The 19,828-nt window shown below is 33.8% G+C and overlaps 1 protein-coding gene and 1 non-coding gene across 13 annotated transcripts in view; both read right to left on the reverse strand.

Moving 5' to 3' along the window:
- Window positions 1-19,828, reverse strand: part of SENP6 (SUMO specific peptidase 6) — a 130,967-nt gene that overhangs the window by 59,569 nt on the left and 51,570 nt on the right. For 6 of the 12 annotated variants that reach the window (XM_025294865.3, XM_025294860.3, XM_044924502.2 and 3 more), the window contains 3 exons: window positions 19,385-19,480; window positions 14,278-14,298; window positions 4,063-4,133 (listed from right to left, as the gene is read on the reverse strand). In XM_025294865.3, coding sequence (XP_025150650.3) covers window positions 4,063-4,133; window positions 14,278-14,298; window positions 19,385-19,480 — 188 coding nt within the window. Of the gene's footprint in view, window positions 1-2,611; window positions 2,660-4,062; window positions 4,134-14,277; window positions 14,299-19,384; window positions 19,481-19,828 lie in introns of those variants that run through there. The other 6 variants (XM_025294864.3, XM_025294862.3, XM_025294861.3 and 3 more) reach the window with 5 other exon arrangements.
- LOC112587700 lies at window positions 8,264-8,367 on the reverse strand. The gene has a single exon (XR_003112194.1). It is a non-coding gene; the product is annotated as a U6 spliceosomal RNA (small nuclear RNA).

Genomic DNA, 19,828 nt, shown 5'->3' on the forward strand with positions numbered 1-19,828 from the left:
AATACGCTGTCTAGGTTGATCATAGCTTTTCTTCCAAGGAGCAAGCATCTTTTAATTTCATGGCTGCAGCCACCATCTGCAGTGATTTAGATCCCAAGAAAATAAAGTCAGCCATTGTTCCCACTGTTTCCCCATCTATTTGCCATGAAGTGATGGGACTGGATGCCATGATCCTACTTTTCTGAATGTTGAGTTTTAAGCCAACTTTTTCACTCTCCTCTTTCACTCTCATCAAGAGGCTCTTTAGTTCTTCTTCACTTTCTGCCATAAGGGTGGTGCCATCTGTGTATCTGAGGTTATTGATATTTCTCCTGGCAATCTTGATTCCAGCCTGTGTTTCCTCCAGCCCAGTGTTTCTCATGATGTACTCTGCATAGAAGTTAAATAAGCAGGGTGACAATATACAGCCTTGACGTACTCCTTTTCCTATTTGGAATCAGTCTGTTGTTCCATGTCCAGTACTAACTGTTGCTTCCTGACCTGCATACAGGTTTCTCAAGAGGCAGGTCAGGTGGTCTGGTTTTCCCATCTCTTTCAGAATTTTGCAGTTTACTGTGATCCACACAGTCAAAGGGTTTGGCATAGTCAATAAAGCAGAAATAGATGTTTTTCTGGAACTCTCTTGCTTTTTTAATGATCCATCAGATGTTGGCAATTTGATCTCTGGTTCCTCTGCCTTTTCTAAAACCAGCTTGAACATCTGGAAGTTCATGGTTCACATATGCCAGTACACCAGGACTTATGTAGCTCCCAGGACTGGTGTATTCAGTGCCCCTGACCCTGCGGCAGGTCTCTGTTGACCCACAACTCAGCCGGAGACTCCTGGACACTCGCAGGCAAGTCTGGCTCAGTCTCTTGTGGGGTCACTACAGTAAAGAGTCTGCCTGTAATACACAAGTCCAGGGTTCAATCCCTGGGTCAGGAAGATCCTTGGAGAAGGGAATAGCTACCCACTCCATTATTCTTGCCTGAGGAATTCCATTAACAGAGGAGCCTGGAGGTCTACAGGCTATGGGGGCGCAAAGAGTTGGACATGACTGAACAACTGCAACTAACACTGTCACTTTTTTACAAGCTAAATATACCAATATCCCTTTCCCAAAGCTAACATCTTTCATGTGGACAGGTAATATTTATACATATACATACATACATATATATATATTTACATACTTTATTATGAGTCCACAGGCACAAACTGAGTAAGTAAATAAAGCAGCAAGTACAGCTCTTCCCTATAAAAAAATTTCAATTAACACATGTAAAAGAAATAAAATAGAAGACTACCATTAATAAACACTGAGTAATAATTGTTGCCAACAAGAGCTACCAAAAGATGCTAGTATCAGTGGACACAATTTTGAGGAAAAAGAGGGTATGTGCATAGTGTCAGAGTCCCAAGTTATTAATAAGGAGGGGAAAATAGCTGTATGGTGGAAGAACTCACCAGAAACTACCTAAGTAGGAGATCATGTTTAACAGTAATTAAGACAAACCAACATCATACAACCCTTGATATAATGTGTAGAAAAAGACACAACCTAACTTTCATGAAAGTTTTGCCAAAAATGAACAGCCTCAATCTAATCATAAGATGCAAAGAGCTGACTCATTAGAAAAGACTCTAATGCTGGCAAAGATGGAAGGCAGAAAGAGAAGGGGACATTAGAGGATGAGATGGTTGAATGGCATCACCAACTCAATGGACATGAGTTTGAGCAAACTCCAGGAGATGGTGAAGGACAGGGAAGCCTGTAACACTGCAGTCCATGGGGTTGCAGAGTCAGACATGACTGAGCAACTTAACAACAACAAATTATAAGATAACATCATTCAAACTTCCAAACAGAAAGGCATTCTACTAGTATTCTTCAAATTAATCAAGGAAACTTAGGAGATGTAACCAATATAAGATACTCAAACTGGATCTTGGAACAGAAAAAAGTTATCAGTGAAAAACTGGTGAAATGAGACCAATGTCTGTCTGCTTAGTTTAAAATGTTATACCAGTGCCAATCTCTTAGTTTGCAAATGTACTATGACTATAACATGTTAACATTAAGAGCAACTGGGGAAAGGGTAAATGAGTTCTAGTTTTATAACTTTTCAGTACTCATTTAAAATGATTTTAAAATAAAAAGGTTTTTTTAAAAAGGTTATTCTTATCTATTTAGTGAATGTCACTGAATCAACAAAGTTTTTCTTTAATTTCATTATTTTTGGCTCCACTGGGTCTTCATTGCTACACACTTTCCCTGGTTTTGCGGGTGGGCGTTGGGGGTGGTACTCTGCAGCTGCAGTGCTTGAGCTTAGCATCATGGTGGCTTCTCCTATTGCAAAGCACAGGCTCTATCTACACAGGCGGGCTCCGTAGCTGTAGCTCATGGGCCTAGTTGCCCAGTGGCATAGGGAATCCTTCCAAACCAGGGATCTAACCAGTGTCCCCTGCACTTGCAGGCAAATTCTTAACCACTGGACCACCAGGGAAGTCTCTGAATAAACAAAAAATTTTTGTAAAATGTCTGGGGCTCACTGATATCTAAAACCATATAACAGGCCAAATCACTTAACTTACTGAAATGCATCTGGGTAAAGGGAATGATAACCGTACCTATTGTGTAGTTCTTCCCTGAGGATCAGAAATAAGTTTCTTTTTGATCTAGGGAGAAAATAGTAAAGCACAGTGGTTAAGAGAACGTGTGGTCTTTATCATCATATAGACCTGGATTCTAGTACTAGTTTGTGTCCTTGAGCAAGTTATATAATCCCTGCAAACCTCAATTTTTTCCTCTGTACAAAACGGAGGTAAAGTTGGACTTAGCTTATTGAGATCCTGGGTAGGGAACTAGGATAAAAGCAGATAATCAATGTCAAGCATCTGACTCAGCTCAAGTGCAGGGTATGAGTTCAGTAAAGATTTAAGGTATGAATGTTAAAGAGGCTAGTCATTACTACCACATTTAATAAACCTAGTGAGCATAACTATGCATTACAAAGTATACTAATTCACATTCATAACAACTGCAAAATTATTAAGAAAGAATCTATGTCTCAAATATTCTCTTTATAAAATATGTTCTATATATACACAAAAGATTTTCATCCAAGGTATAGAAAAATACAGGTGCTTTAAAAAAAAAAAAAGAAACTGCTGACAACCAGGAAAAACTCAGCTGCTTAAAATCATTCAATTTTGAATAGTAAGAGCCACTACTGCTATTTAAAACAAGCAAAAGGCCTATGGGATTAAGAGATACAAACTACTATACATAAAATAGACAAGCAACAAGAATATATTCCATAGAACAGGAATTATAGCCATTATCCTGTAACAACTTAATGGACAATAACCTGTAAAAATACTGAATCACAACACTGTACACCTAAAACTAATAATGTAAATCAAAGTATACTTCAATTTTTTTTAAAAAAGCCAAAAAATAAACAAGCAAAGGCCTGGGGAAAACAAGATGGACACACAGATTGAAAATCTCTAAATAATGAACATCAATTTGATGGTAGAACAGCTTTCATAAATGCTAATTGCTCTTATTAGTAATTTAAAAAAAAATTATTTCAATGTAAATTAAATTTCTACTTACAATAATATTTCAACATCTACTATTAACACACTTTTATCAGGTATGGTCTCTTTTTAATTCAGTGATTTTCTTATCTAGAATAATTTTGATCCTAAAATTTAGAATATATTAGGCAACCACTGAATTAACACTGTTGCACTATATTAAGATTATAACATAGTTCAACAAAACAAAATTCTGAAGCTATAACCCATCCAGAGTTAATATTTGGATCCTGAATTTAACAACAATGCTAATATAATAAAAAAGACTTCCAACTATCATCACCTGAAGGTGTACTCTCTGAATCATTCTCCAATGATTTCAGATGAGAAATTCTCAAGTCAGTTATTAAAAATGGGTCTATGTATTTCTAGTATAACTGGGAATATTCTAAAGTCAGTGCTACATCCCTAATTTACCTTTCATACAACAACTCAAAACCCTTCACAGGTGTTAACAAATAAAACTGCACACTTACCAACACCTTGGGGCCGACTTAACCTTACAGGGTTACTTTCAAATTTTTGGACATGAGGTGGGTATTCTTTCCTAAAAAGGAAATTCATATAGTTTTACTCTAAAAGAAAAAAAATATTTTTAAAATGAAAAAGTAGAGGGAATACTTACAATATGTTTATCAAAAGCAAATCATAGCTTGTTACATAAAAAGAGGTAATATAAAATAACACTATATCACACAAACATACTAAACCTTAATGCACTACAAGATCCCTAAGGGCAGTGATTATATTTTATTTAAACTGTTATCTATGCCAGCCAACAGTGGGCAGTCTTTCAAATAAACATTTAATAAATGAATCCAAATATTTATCCTTTCAAAGTAGTCACTTTGGGAAGATACATATATCTCCCCAATGCACAAAATTTTAGAATTTTTCTTTTGGAACTACTTTCATAATCCATTTATAAAAACTTAAAAAAAAAAAGAAAGGCTTGTAATATTTCATTGTCACATGCAGTTCTGAAATAAAACAAATTACTCAGCTTAGAATAAATATCTGCCCAATTTTGCTGTAAATGTTTCTAGCTGTTTAACAATCAATGAATAAAGGGAATAAAGACTGAATTTGATCTTGTTCTTCAGGATAATTACAAAAGCAGTAAAAAAAAAAAAAGTTATATACAAAACTAGAAATCATGAAACAAGTATTCATACTGTGTAGTCACAAGTATGAATATTTGTGACTACATAATGGGGTTATAAGTACATTAATACTTTAAAAAGTATATTAATTACATTGTCAGACTTCACACACAACCAATTCTCAGAATTCTGAACAGGAATCCTTAGTAAATAAGGATCCAAAAATGTCAGAGAAGTCCAAATATACACCAGTTTGGGAGAAAAGCAAAAAACCTATAGCTAAATTATGGGATAAAACCATTAAAGAAGGAGATTTGCAACAGACGAGGAAGCTAAAAATAGCTACTTCCCCATCCAAATGAAAGGCTCCAAAAATATTTTTATATTATTTAATGGGGGAATTAAAAGAGATTATTCTGTTCTTTATAAATCCATTCGCACAAGTGATCAAACCTATCACAAAGCAATACAATTCAGCAAAAATTAAACAAAAATCCTAAAGGAGTTTTCCTTATAAGGATTTCATATTTTTATATTGCAAAAGTCAAAGCACCTGAATTGAAAGCAAAATAAGAAAATGACAAGAACATAGTAAGAGCAGTGACAGCAGTGTGCTTCTGATAGCAGCGAGCAAACACTGAGCGTGATGTGCCAGGCACTGTTCTAAGTGCTGTGCATCTATTAATCACTTTGGCCTTCATGATAACCTTATAAAGTATATACTACTGTTAGCACTTGACAGATGAGGAAACTAAGGCACAATGAGGTTAATTAACTTGCCCATGGTCACAGAACTACTAAATAGCAACACCAGAATCTAAATCCTAGCAAACTGCATCAGTACTGGTAAGTAATGGTATTTACATTATTATTGTTGAGCAGTATGTGGTCCAACTGGGTCATTTCCACACTGTCAAAATTTTGTGAGGATACAAATTGTGAAGATGAGAATTTGCCTCAGAGACAGCAGTACCAGTGCTATGAAAAATAAGGTTTTCAGCTCCTAACTACATTAAGCTTTAAATAAAGTACATGTTTTTATATTCTACACATGTTCACACTAAAAATTATATAATATAGTCTTATCCATATACAATCAATTTTCAATCTGTTATAACTTGACACTGGAAAAATAAAAATATCAACTATAAAATACAACCGAGGCAATAAATTTGAAGCAAAATATGATACAACTATAGTAAACTCCAAAACCTCTATGTATTAAAACAGTGGACAATAGAAACAGTAGATATTCTTAAATACTAAGGATTATCAACAAGCAAAATGATTTGACAGAGTGGCCACAAAATCTGGAAATACAGATAATTTGGATTTTTGTCTATTTAAACCTGCTTTACTTATTCTGGGGTATGCTATAAACACAAGTTCATTCAGTAATAACTGGCATAAATCATCTAAGACAACATATCACAGATATATAGAGATTACCAATTCACTCAGCTCTCTGCTATTTGAGAGAATGCACTGAACTATGCATTGCTGATGAGGAACAAAATGAATATATATGTCATATAATGTCCATGACCATCATGTATTGTCATGTTAAAAATTATGTACATGTGCCAACATTTCCAAACCTTATGGCCACTTTGTATCTGATATTTACTGTATTTTGCCCTATGCAGAGCAAATTTTGTTTTAAAAAATAAAATAAGCAAATTACTGAAGTAAAAGCATACCTTAATTTTAATATAATTAAACAAGAATTTCAGAATAAAAGTATTTGTTTAATAAGAGAATTAAAAGAACTTTATAGATATAATCTTGTGTTAACTTTTGTTAGGTAATCAAAAATAAACTTTTACATTAATTTCTCAGTATAAAGGTTCCAACACTCTACAGACATTAAAAATTTCAAACTTCAAACTAGTATGATGCTTAAGGCTAGGATTTAATTTCCCAGTGGATTTTCTTTCCTACCTTAAACCAAGCAGAAGCAGAGAAGTGTCCCTACCAACTGGGAGCATTTTTTCTTTTTTCTTTTGCTTCTAAGTGTTTTGTATTTAAGTTTTAGAGAACCTCATTTCATGGTCATGGATCCGATATTTTAGAAGCTGCATAAAACTAGATACCTTTTCCCCCTTCTGTGCAAAACTGTTTAAGTAACATCAGAATGTTCCGTTTATTAAAGGCTAGATAGGCTTCAACTTTGGAAGTCTTTTTTTTAAAAAAATAAAATTTAGAACAAATTTAGATTTACTGAACAGTTGAAAAGATAGTTCAGAATTCTCTTATATCCCTTACCCAGTTTTTCCTAATGTTAACACCTTCATCACCCTCATATCTATGTCACAAGACCCAAAAATCAACATTTGCACATGGCTATTAACTAAATGCCAGGCTTTGTTTGCATTTTACCAGCTCTTCCACCTTCTTCTAATATCCTCTTTGTTCTAGAATACAATCTAGGATTCACTGTTTTTAGTGATCCTGTCTCCCTAGGTGTGCGTGCGTGCGTGCATGTGTACGGCTCAGTCATGTCTGACTCTGCAACCCCATGTACTGTAGTCTGCCAGAATCCTCTGTCCATGGAACTCTCTAGGCACAGACACTAGCCTGCCAGGCTCCTCTGTCCATAGAATTCTCCAGGCAAGGATACTGGAGTGGGTTGCCATTTCCTTCTCCAGGGGCTCTTCCCAACCCAGGGACTGAACCTGGGTCTTCCGTACTGCAGGCAGATTCTTTACCATCTGAGTCACTACGGAAGCAGCTTCTTTATTTCTCAGACTTAAATTCTTTCTTATGACCCTGGCACTTCGGAAGAGACTGGTTAGTTATTACACAGAATACCCCTCAACGTGTGTCTGGTGTTTCACTCATGACTAGACCGAGCCTGTAGGTTTGGTGGATGTCTCATCACATCCTATCAGAGGTTACATGATATCAGTGATTTAAAACACCAGTAAGATTAACCGTGATCATCTGGCTAAGGTAATGTCTGTCAGGTTTCTCTACTCCAAAGTTACTTATTTTCCCTTTCCAATGTTCTATTTGGAAGCAAATTCAATTAGTCCAGCCCACAGGAGAGGCAAGGGTACTTAAACTCTGAGGCTTCTTCCCTGGTGTCTCAATAGTAAAGAATCCACAATGCAGGAGACGCAGGTTTGATTCCTGGGTCAGACCCCCTGAAGAAGGAAATAGCAACCCACTCCAGTATTCTTACCTGGAAAATCTGGTAGACAGAGAAGCCTGGTGGGCTACAGTCCATGGAGTTGCAAAGGAGTTGGACACAACTTAGCAACTAACAATGCTTCAACTCTATTTCTTTCTGAAGAGGGGAGTATCTACATATATTATTTATTTGGAATTCTTCTGCAGCTGTCAATTTCCCCCAATTCATTTTATGCAGCTTACAAAAATTTTAGGTTAGTTCAGTAAGTAAATCACTTATTCAATTATTTATACCAGTACCACCAATGGATATTTATTTTATACTTTAGGTTATAATCCAATTGTTTTGATTCTGGCCCTTGGGAGCTCTTTCAGTTGGCTCTTGTGTTCCTTTCCTGTGACGTCACCTTTTTAATTCTGATAAAATATACATAAAATTTACAGAAATATGGAATGCTTCACCAATCTGTAGGTTATCCTTGTACAAGGGCCATGAATATCTCTGTACTGCTCCAATTTTAGTGTATGTGTTGTTGAAGTAAGCGCCCTTTGGTTTTTTGAATTGGATTCTGATACTACAAGATACTCTGAGATTATTTTGTATTTTCCCTAACCCATCCCTGCTGCTACTAAGTGGCATCAGTCATGTCCGACTCTGTGCGAACCCATAGACGGCAGCCCACCAGGTTCCCCCATCCCTGGGATTCTCCAGGCAAGAACACTGGAGTGGGTTGCCATTTCCTTCTCCAATGCATGAAAGTAAAAAGTGAAAGTGAAGTCGCTCAGTCGTGTCCAACTCTTAGCAATCCCAGGGACTGAGCCTACCTCTGTCCATGGGATTTTCCAGGCAAAAGAGTACTGGAGTGGGGTGCCCTTGCCTTCTTCTAACCCATCCCTAGAATCAGCCATTTCTCCAGGTTCCTTTTATTAGAATATTAGAAACCAGGATCTGAGTGCTGGTTTATTTTTAGTTGGTTTTAATAATTCACTTTATAAACTGTTCCACTGCTGTAACTGATTGCAAAAGATGTAAACTTCTATAATAAAAATTAAATGTGTCTATTTCCATTAAAATCCATTATTCCAAACTTATGTTTAAACTTCAAATTTTTGAAGATTTATTAGAATTTCCCAAAGTTGTACTCCAACCAAAAACATTTTTGCATTTTAAATATTTTAGGGGAGCTTTATTCATTTCTCAGAGTATGTCCATTATGAAATGCACTCCTTTATCCTATTTAATGCTTCTAATCCTTAATTTGGTCTCATTTGTTGCTAAAATTCTACTCATGCTTTCCTTTTGTTTGCATCTTTAACTTATTTTTAATTGGAAGATAATTGTTTTCTAATAATCTGTTGATTTCTGCCATATTGTTTGTGTCTCTTTTGACTCTAAGAGTCAAGAGACCCTTTACTTACAAACCATTATTTTAGAAGTAGCTGATTCTTATAAATAGTATGATATAGCTGAGTTTAAACAACAGATTTGTCTTTTAATAAACATATTCAACCTGATCACAATTATTGCAGCTGATAAACTTCATGTTTTCCTTTCATCTTACCTTATGAGTTAACTGTTTTTTACATTTGTTTCATTCTTTCCTCTTTTTTCCTATTTTTACTGACACACAATTACTTTTCTTTCTTTTTAAATTTATTTATTTGGCTGCGATGTGTCTTAACTGAGGCATGTGGGATCTAGTTCCCTGACCAGGAATCGAACCCAGACTCCCTGCACTGGGATTGCGGAGTCTTGGTCACTGGCCCTCCAGGGAAGTCCCCACAATTACTCATCACTTATTTTTTTCTCCTCTGGTTAATGTAACAAATACAATAGTTACCTTCCCTGTCTCAACTCTTATTTCAATTGCATACTATGTTCATTAACATGGTATCAAGATTCCAACTATTTCCTCAAGCAAGATATTCTACACACCCCAAAGACATAAAGATCTTTAAAATCCTTTCACTTCCCCATCCTATCCCATTCAATCCCTCTCCCTAAAAAAGCCATAAGATTCCTTTTACCTATGTCTTTCTACCTCTCTAATTCCTAGACTTTGCTGAGCGATTAATAGTTTTGAACAGTCAAAGATTATTACTGCTATTCTATTTGGTAAGTGAAACAAGCTTAGCCTCAATTAAATAACCACATAAACCATACATAAAAGACTATTTTTTTTAAAAAATCTCAGATATTTATCAGGTAGTAATACTTCTCTACCTAAAATGCACTGAAAGTTTTCAGTGAGTGCACCAATGTAAAACTCAAACTCCTGAGATCATCTTACAAAGCCTTTTATGATCTAGGGGTTCTAGCTGACCTTACTAAACCAACCCTCATAACATTTTCCCCTTTGCTCCCCAAGTTCCAGCCACACTGGTCCTTCTTTCTTTCTCTGAACATACCATACTCATGCCAGCAGTAATATCTTAGTACCACCTTTTTCCTATCTGAAGAAGCCATCTCTATGACCACTGGATCTGAGTCTACATCCAGTCAGTCCTCGCTTAAACGGTAGCTTTGTAGCTGAATTTCTCTGAACATCTAAAGAAACCATACTGTCACACTATATCACACCATCCAATTGTACTTTTAAACACAGAACTTATTAGGTGCTTTACTTATTCATTATCAGTTGTTGTCCATCAAAATGTAAACTACAGGAGAACAGAGGTCTTGCCTGTTTTGTTCATCACTGTATTCTTATGCCTAGAATATAGCAGGCACTTGATAAATAGTTGGAAGGAATAAATGTATATAACTAAAAGGCAGTATGTAATTGGAAGTGTATTTATCGGGTTCAACAATTATCTAAATATTGCAGTACAAGAATGACAATGTCAAAACCAAATCATTGGCTACCATGCAGCCACCATAAAGGAATTCAAAATATTAGCCTATGTGAAAATAATATAATTGAGGCCTGGTAAACTGAACATGTATTGATTACACAGGCTAGCTGGGAGTTCAGCACACCTGGATTCTCTGGTCTGTTGACTGTCCTACTCCCTTTTCAGACTTTTTCTAATGTTTCCATATTCAACCACTGTTTTCCTCACAGTATGCTTTATTATGTGGCAAGGCATGTCATTCTTCTCTTCCCTCATTTACTCTTTTTACAAAATTAAGACTGTTGCTCTTCTCCAATATTTACTCTTCGAAACAAACTTGAGTCAACTGGTCAAATTTCCTAAAGTAACAAAGTCAACAGGATTTCTAACTAAAACTCCATTAAATTTACCTTAAGGAGCAATTCTATCAAATAACCAACCAGGAACCAAATATATGCCTCAAATCAGGTTCTTTAGGTATATTTATAAGGGGGCTATACATCATTAATTTTATTATTGAATATTTTAGTTTCTACTATGAATGAAATTTTGATCTTTTCAATATATACTTCAATTGATGAGTGAATTAAAAAAACTTAATTAGTCTTACAATCTAGTATCTTGCTATACTCTTATTTCTCAGATATCAAGATAGTATTTTATAAGGCTAATATAAATTGGTACTACCTGTCTGCAAAACAATTTGGAAGTACCTATCAAGAACATTAAAAATATTTGTAAAGAATCCTTCCTAGAGATTTACCTTAAGAGACATATTTAGAAATTTATATACAAAGTTGTTCATCAATGTGTCATATATAACAGTGAAAAACAACCAGACATGGGCTAATGGGTAAATAAATTATGTATATCTGCAGGACAAGCTATTCTGTGATCATTAAAAATCATTTTTAGAAGCAAAAATTCAGAATATGCAGCTGTACTTTTACTATGACCCCCTGTTAAGATATAAAGGACAGAGGAAAATACATTGTAAAAGAAATGTATAAAGATGCTAATGATGTAGTTTCTATTTTAAGAACTTAAAAATTATAAAATATTTCATTATAACAGTTGTCTTTTCAAACATACCCCATATTTAAGTAAACATGTCTAGTGTTTCTCATATATTCTTTTACTACATTCTTTTCACCTTTGTACCTGTTATTTCAAAAGGCTGTATAATATGAACATACTATTTATAATAAAATATTTTTAGAACTTTTGAAATTACTATGTACCAATTATTTCATAATTGGTCACAGTCTATTTAAAGAGGGGGGAAAAATAGTTCTAATACCAGATTAAGTATTCCAGGTTGCTGGGGTGCCAGCACGTACACTGTATTCATAACCCACTGTCCAAGAGTCAGAAAAGAAGTCACTTAAGTCACCAATGGCACTCACAACAAAGAAAAATGGGAGCAATTTTTTTAAGTTTGAAAGCTCTGGACCTTAAAATGATTGTTTATTATTTATTCCAGCTTGGTTTTAAACCTAAAATGTACCTCATTGTGCCCAGCCTAGTTTAACCTTCCACAGCTCCCTATCTTTCAGTTTATTAGATAAGCTATCCTCTTGTAAAGCAATCATTTAGTTCAGAGATTTTTAGTCCTTCATATGTTAAGGGATAAGGATAAAAAATTTTCTATTGCTCTTCAAACATCAGAAAAACAGATGTGACTTTGCTTGTAAGAAGAGACGGGGAAAGGCTTATGTCAAAAATAGTTCCAGAGTAAAATCTACTGACAGAAAATTTCTCAGCTTAACTCTGACAAAGATAAAATAATTTTAGGTAAGAATCCAAAGGATTAATGGACTAAATTGAAGCTAACAGTAACAAAGGTTCTAAATAAAGCACTCCAGTGTATTTATGTATTTTATAAATACCTGCTGCTTTATGCTAGTCCCTGACTGTAATGTTGGTACAAGAGACAAAGAATTTCAGTATCTATTCCAGATATTTCAAACTTTACAGAATATATGTCACTTTCAAATAATTATCTCATTTGTTCTTCACAAATCTCCTTCAAAATTGGGCAAATATCATTATTCCCATTTTAGAGTAAGTTATATGGTAACACTGGTTACTTAATTCTATACCTTTTGATTCCTATTCCAGTATTATTCCAACAAGACTACAAGCTCCAAGAGGGTAGGAATTTCTGTCTGCTCCTAGAAGAGTGCCTTGGCACATAGAGTCACTAAACATTTGCTGAATGTATCAGTGAATAAATTTCCACAACAGAAATATGCCTAAGAAGCCAAAACAGTGGGGAAAAAAAATCAGTTTAACCCTCCAAGGCTACTGGGAGAAAGAGAATACTCTAAGCTCTATACTATTCTGATAATATAACAATACCTGCATTTTATCTACTATAACACACAGGAAGGAATGTTTATTTCTATAAAACAATAGTCTGGTTCATGTGTGACTGTATAGTTATTTACTGTATATTCTTCAGCAATTTTATTAAAAACATCTTATTAATGGTCTTCTCTCCAAAACGAGTCACTTATGAGTTAAAAATTTTAAAGACATAAAATCTATATCTGAAAAGAAACAATAATTTACTCACAAGAGAAATAGAATAAATTTTCTTTTCCAGGAGATAGGTAATAAAATATCTGCACAACCCATTCATTTAAAACATATAAGAACTGTGAGGTATTTCAGAATTATAAAATAATATGCCTAAATCTTTTGCTGACAGAATCACCTTATAGCTCAGAAACTTGGTGTTCATGAAGTAAGATGGAATATATAGCATTCTATAAAACACTGTAAGTTGTCCTCTTTGCTTCCTCTACACCTTTAAACAAAAGTATAGAATCAAAGTCACACAATTAAATCAAAGTATAGAATGTCCCTTCTTTTGACTGTCACCAATGACACAAAAGTATTGGCTTAATACAAGCGTTGTTTACCTGTTTTGGGAGGGGAGAATTCATAAAAGGTTCCTGAGATTCAGGGAAGCAAGACAAAAAGATACGCACATGCACAAAAATTTCCACATATACATATTGAGGTGAGAGCTATTCTTAAGGGTATTTGCTTCAAAACAACTACAATCATTTCACTATTCAAAGAAATGTGTTCTTAAAGACTTGTTTCTATGTTATTTACGTTACATTATTCAACATTTCTGCTAAAGGATGATGTGTCTGCTAGAATTATTACAAAGGGAACAAAGAAGGATCATAAAATTCTGTCACAAAATTTTGGGTCAGAATAGAGTTTAACTCCAAGCTTAAGGTATTCTATTCAATTTTTCACCTCACTCTAATAAAGTATTAAGCACAAATATTATCAGTAAAATACAACAAGAAATATTTATATTATGTAACTGAAAATAATTTTACTACTAAGATCCTGAAATACTTTATTTAAAGTAGTTACACATCAGTATAAATAAATAATAATCATTCATGGAAAAATGTATGTTGCGAATCATGGTGAAATATTACGCAAATCAAATATCATGTTGTGCTATGTTTCCTTTTATTAAAATAATTAATAAGCTTAACGACGAACTCGAATTCAGTGATTTTTCAAAGCATATAAATAATATGATATTTTATTGTTGTATCCATGCTCTAATTTCATCAATATTAAGCTTACCTTTCCTTTTGGTCCAGACTGCTTAAAACATGAAAAAGAAAAAAAATGTAAGAGGCAAGACCTCATTTTGATATATCACTATAGTTTTAGTAAGTGCAGTCAATAAGGCAAAACTATGATTTACTTGTTTTAAATACATCACATATGTTATATACTAGTGCTTTCAATCCTCTCAGATATGTAAATTGGTTTTCAATTTTTGTCAGTACAGAAACTAATTTATATCTAAACATATTTGAAGAAGAAAAAAGGATGTATAAAGGTCAAAAAATTCTTGAAAGAGCTTTATTTAACAATACAACATTTTAGGACATGTGTTATTTAGAGTGGTTACAGCAATAGTCTCCAAGGAACAATACAATTTTCTAAAAGCTATACAATTTTTAGAGGTCCCAATTCTGTTATCAGGAGTGATTACAGCAGTCCCTTGGTTATCTGTACGGGATGGGTTCTAGGACCCCATGCAGATACCAAAAACAGTGGGTGCTCATGTCCCTTACATAAAAGGGTATGGTATTTCCTCCCATATACAGCAAATCATTTCTAAATTACTTATAGTGCCTAATACAATGTAAATGTTATATAAACAGTTGCAAGCACCAGCAAATTCAAGTTTTGGTTTCTGGAACTTTCTGGAATTTTTTCCTTGAATATTTTTTAATCTGTGGTTGGTTGTATCCACAGATGTGCAACCTCCAGATACAGAAGTCCGACTGTATTTGCTTCTGAGCCAAAAAATAAAAATAAAAATTTAAGGTTGAAACTTTACCACAAAAGCTTTATATTAAATACAAATATATGGCTGGAGACACTAGAAAAAATCCTGGGACTTAAAATCATGGCCTCTATTCAGAAGTCCAAAGTATAAAAGGTCCACCCTTTTCCACAGTTCATGGAAAATTTAAAAAGCTATCAACATCAATTACTCAAGGGTTTTTATAAAACCCTCAATTTAGAATAAGAGTCATATTCTGCAATTATTCCTATTACAAAGAAAAATAAATATACAGAACTGTAAGCAAAACATAGTTAACAAAAATCTCTGAGTCCCCATATTAACTCCTGAATTCCTATCATGTGAAGCATACAAGTAAAATATCCATTCAGTCCTGGCAAATTAAGAAAAAATAATATGGTAAGTTGGTTTTATATCAACAACATTGAAAAGAAACATTTATCTCTTTAAAAAAATTTTTAATGATAAGGAAAAGAAGTATTACAAACTTATATGAATACCATATTTGAAATTTTACTTTTGTTATTTAAAAAATGTGACAATCTGTATAAGATAAATTTATATTGGACAAATGACAGAAAAATGAAGGAAAATTATCTATCATAAACCTATTAAAGTGAAACAAAATATAAACATAAAAGCTCAATCTGTCTGTCCTTATGTATTTATTTGTTATGGTGTTACATTTTTAAGAAAAGTAAAATGAAAACCAAAACTTAGGCATTAATACCTAATCTAGTCATTTCCTACTCTACACTGTTGTGCCCAGAGTTCTCACTGTTGTGAAAAGTGTTTAGTACCACAGACAGAAAGAGGTAGAAGACACAGTAGAAACGGGCTTGGTTCTTTCCAATAAACCAAAGGAGTTAGGAAGAAAACAAAACCCCAAAATATATACATTCATGTTCACATCTCTTACACTTGAAAAAAATGCATTTTCTATGGTATTTAATTATGAGTTATGGTAGTTTTCCAATACTCCTCACCTCAATATGTGTTTATTATCAAGCCCTGCCCTAGAAGAGTTTATATATTCAAAGAAAGAGAGAGAGAAAGAATAAAAGAAGGAATAAAGCTTTTAAAAAATGAGACAGGAAGCCATTATTGGTAATGTAAGACTTCGTAAAACTGTAGATTTAATGTTCCTTTTGGACTACTTCTGCTCTTAAAATTTAAAAAGAAAACAAGCTGATTGATTCTGGTATCTATGATCTGATTTTTGACTTCCTTTTGGTCAAAGTGGTACTTTTCATTAATAATGAAATCTTGCTTATTCCAGGAGCCCATTTTCCTATTTATGAATTACATATGCTTTTGTAAACATTCATGTTCCTCTAGAGTCCTTTTAAGTCTTTCTATCTAGCCTTAAATAAAAATTAAAAAAAGGCGAAAATGTAAACAAAACATAAATCAATAAATAAGCTCTTTTTCCAAGTCTAGTTAAAGTTAGGAGTGGAAATGGTACAGTTATAAAGATTTTTAATTTTCCGCATTTCATTTTTTTCTATACTATCTCCATCACTATTAGTATATAAACAACCTACCTTTTAAATATGAATTAACATTTGGAATAGCAGTAAGAAACCAGACTGCACCCATAATATCCTCCAAATAGTAGTTAATCTGATCTGATACTTTAACACTCCTTTCTTTTAGATTAAAAAGGTGTGATGTACTTATTTCAATATCTTACAAATTATACAAAATGCAGGTCTGATTTACTTAAAAGACCAAGGTACACCACTCACCCCCAGGAAGCATGGATTATGTGTGTGAATTACCAACTAGTGACACTGCCTTTAATTTCAAATGCAGAGGTGAGAAAATAAGAAAAATTAGGTGAAACCGTAAAAGCCAGTGTGCTTTTACACATCTGAGGCCTGACAATTGTGCCAACACTACACTAATTAAAACCAAAAGTTTGCTAGCTATCATCTTGGGTGAAGGTTTTTTTCATGCTTATTGAAGATGTGGTTCCTACCCCATGGAGAGTTCTCTTAAGGCTAAAACACTCAAAAGCTTCTTTAATACTTTCTTTGTGAATTTTTCACTGCTATAAATAGTACTACACATACTTTGCATACTGCTACTGTACTCACCAGGTAAACATTTGCTTACTTGTTACTCTGTCTTCTACCCTAACCAAACTTGAGCTTCAAGGAAAAAACTGTCATACTCATCTTTGACTACTCTGTACCTATGTATGTAGGTACATGTATGTAGCATCCTGCATGCTTAATCATGTTCCACTCTTCACAACACTTTGGACACTAGCCCACCAGGCTCCTCTGTCCATGGGATTTTCCAGGCAAGAATACTGGAGTGGGTTGCCGTTTTCTCCTCCAGGGGATCTTCCCAACCCAGGGAATGAACCTGCGTCTCCTGTGTCTCCTGCACTGCAGGTGGATTCTTTACCCACTGAGCCATAGGTATGTAGCATAAAATCACTTAAAACTTTTGAAGGAAGGAAACTGGGAAAACTCTCAATGACTAGTGTTTGCAAGTCATAATCTTTTTAATGACAGTCACACTGCAGTAGCACTAAGAAATATTTATTCTATGAGAGACAAACCTAAGGAGAATCTGTCCTGTAGACATGACACTTCAGTCTTCCTTAATGCCCCTACTTGTCCTTCACTTGTGTTTTCACTCAGGATTGTTTATTAAATACAAATGAAATCAAGTTTTTTATTTTTCTAAGAAACATTATTTTACTAATAAATACCACTCCTATTAACAGAAACTAATTTTTTATACAGAGGCATAATGTATACCTTATACATGGCAAGGTATAAGTGGTGCCATGACACAGAATTAAAAAAAAAACACAAGCCAATTCCCAAACTGAAATCAATTTTTAACATTACCAATGAACAAACGCGAAATGGGGAGAATAAGGCATAGTGTAAATAATTCTGAACTAATAGATAACTTCTAAACCAGTAATAATCTTGGTTGTAGAATATATCACTTCATTATAAATTAGTATTTCAACTTACACCTCATTTTCAGAATAGAAAGTAGATTTTTCTTAGTGATGAATTATATCAATGTGATCAGTATATGAGAAACAGTGTGTCTATCCTTCTAAACTTCTTTCTTCCCCTTAATTACTTTCCCTTTATTGTTTCTTCTCATGTTGTGCTACGTGTAGGCCACAGAGCTTGATGTGTAAGGCAAGTCAATTTTTTGGTATGTATAGTAATTTGTCCATTTTTTTAGCTGAATTTCTAAAACATCTTACAGTAAAACTATGAAAAATATTTAGGCAAAGAAAAGATTTTCTTATTGTGCTAAAGTATGAGAAAAATTTAAGGTTTTTAAGTTGAAACTCTGTGTTATAGCAAATACAGCAAGCCTAAGAGTCAGGACACATTTTCTCAATGAAAAGCAGTCTAGATCAGCAGTCTAAAAACTGAAGAAAAACATCTAGTACATATTTTAAAATGAACATCTAGCACATATTAAAAAAAACCTTTAAGTTTTACTAGCTATAAAAATTTAATGCAACTATTCAAAATGCAAGAAATAAAGAGATAAATTATTTTGTAATTATTGGAGCCTAAAAAATTTTTTGTTGGCTGAAATTGACTAAGAACTGAAATTCAACTGAAACTTCATTACCATCCAAAAATGGTTATGAAAAACCTCAAAAGCATTTAAGAACATCAACTATCACACTATCCCTTGAACTATTTCAAGATTCAAGTAGCACTTTCATGATCAATGAGAACAGTCATATTTATGAAAACACAGAAATTTCTCGTTTAAAACAATGTGATTTACTTTGATACTATGAAATCTTATAAACCTTACAAAGAAACTAAAGTAATAACTATAGTTTTACTCATCAGAACTAAAGTACCAGCTGAAGACCTCTCTGTTAAATGTAAAAATCAGCTTAATTTAACAGGAATATAATCCAACAGAATGGCTTTTACTTAAAATGTCTCTGTTTACAGACTGCAATTTATTTAAAAGTAGATATAAAATAAAAAAATTGTAGGGTATGAATTATATCAGAAACATGAGTATCTCTTTAGAGACAATGGAAACACAGTGAAATTTTAGAAAGTAAGAAAAAAGGTTCTTTTAAAAAAAAAAGGCAGTGACCAACTCTTATTAAAGAGGATGATAAGTATATACTGCTCCTGCTGCTAAGTCACTTCAGTCGTGTCCAACTCTGTGAGACCCCATAGACGGCAGCCCATCAGGCTCCCCTGTCCCTGGGATTCTCCAGGCAAGAACACTGGAGTGGGTTGCCATTGCCTTCCCCAATGCATGAAAAGTCAAAGTGAAGTCGCTCAGTCATGTCCAACTCTTAGCGACCTCATGGACGAGATACTAAACAACGGTAATTAGAATCCTTACCTTTGGGCTGCTGTTTTTACTATTGCTATCTGTGCATTAGCATGAGGAAAACGTCTTACATTTCCAGAGCATAATGATGTATTTTGTGTATTTTCACTGCAGAGTCAAGAAACAAAGAATAAATTAAACAGGGAAAAATTATATATACAAAAGAAAAATACATCCTTTAAAATCTGAGGACACACACAAAAAACTTGATCACTTATAAGAACTTTTTTATACATAAACCCACTGCCCATGTTAAGTTTTCCAATAGTTTCCACTTTCTGAATTTGTCTCCAAAATGCTTCCAATCCAGTTTATTAAAGAAGGTAAAGAGTAGAACATTAGAACAGAAATGAGGAATCCTAAACATATATTTCACACTGTAATATTTCCTGTAAATTAATCCAGATATATTTCTTCTTATTCTCTCTTTAGGAATATGTATTGAGGGAAAAAAAG

This window comes from Bubalus bubalis, chromosome 10, assembly GCF_019923935.1.
Source record: "Bubalus bubalis isolate 160015118507 breed Murrah chromosome 10, NDDB_SH_1, whole genome shotgun sequence".
In the NCBI taxonomy this organism is placed as follows: Eukaryota; Metazoa; Chordata; class Mammalia; order Artiodactyla; family Bovidae; genus Bubalus; species Bubalus bubalis.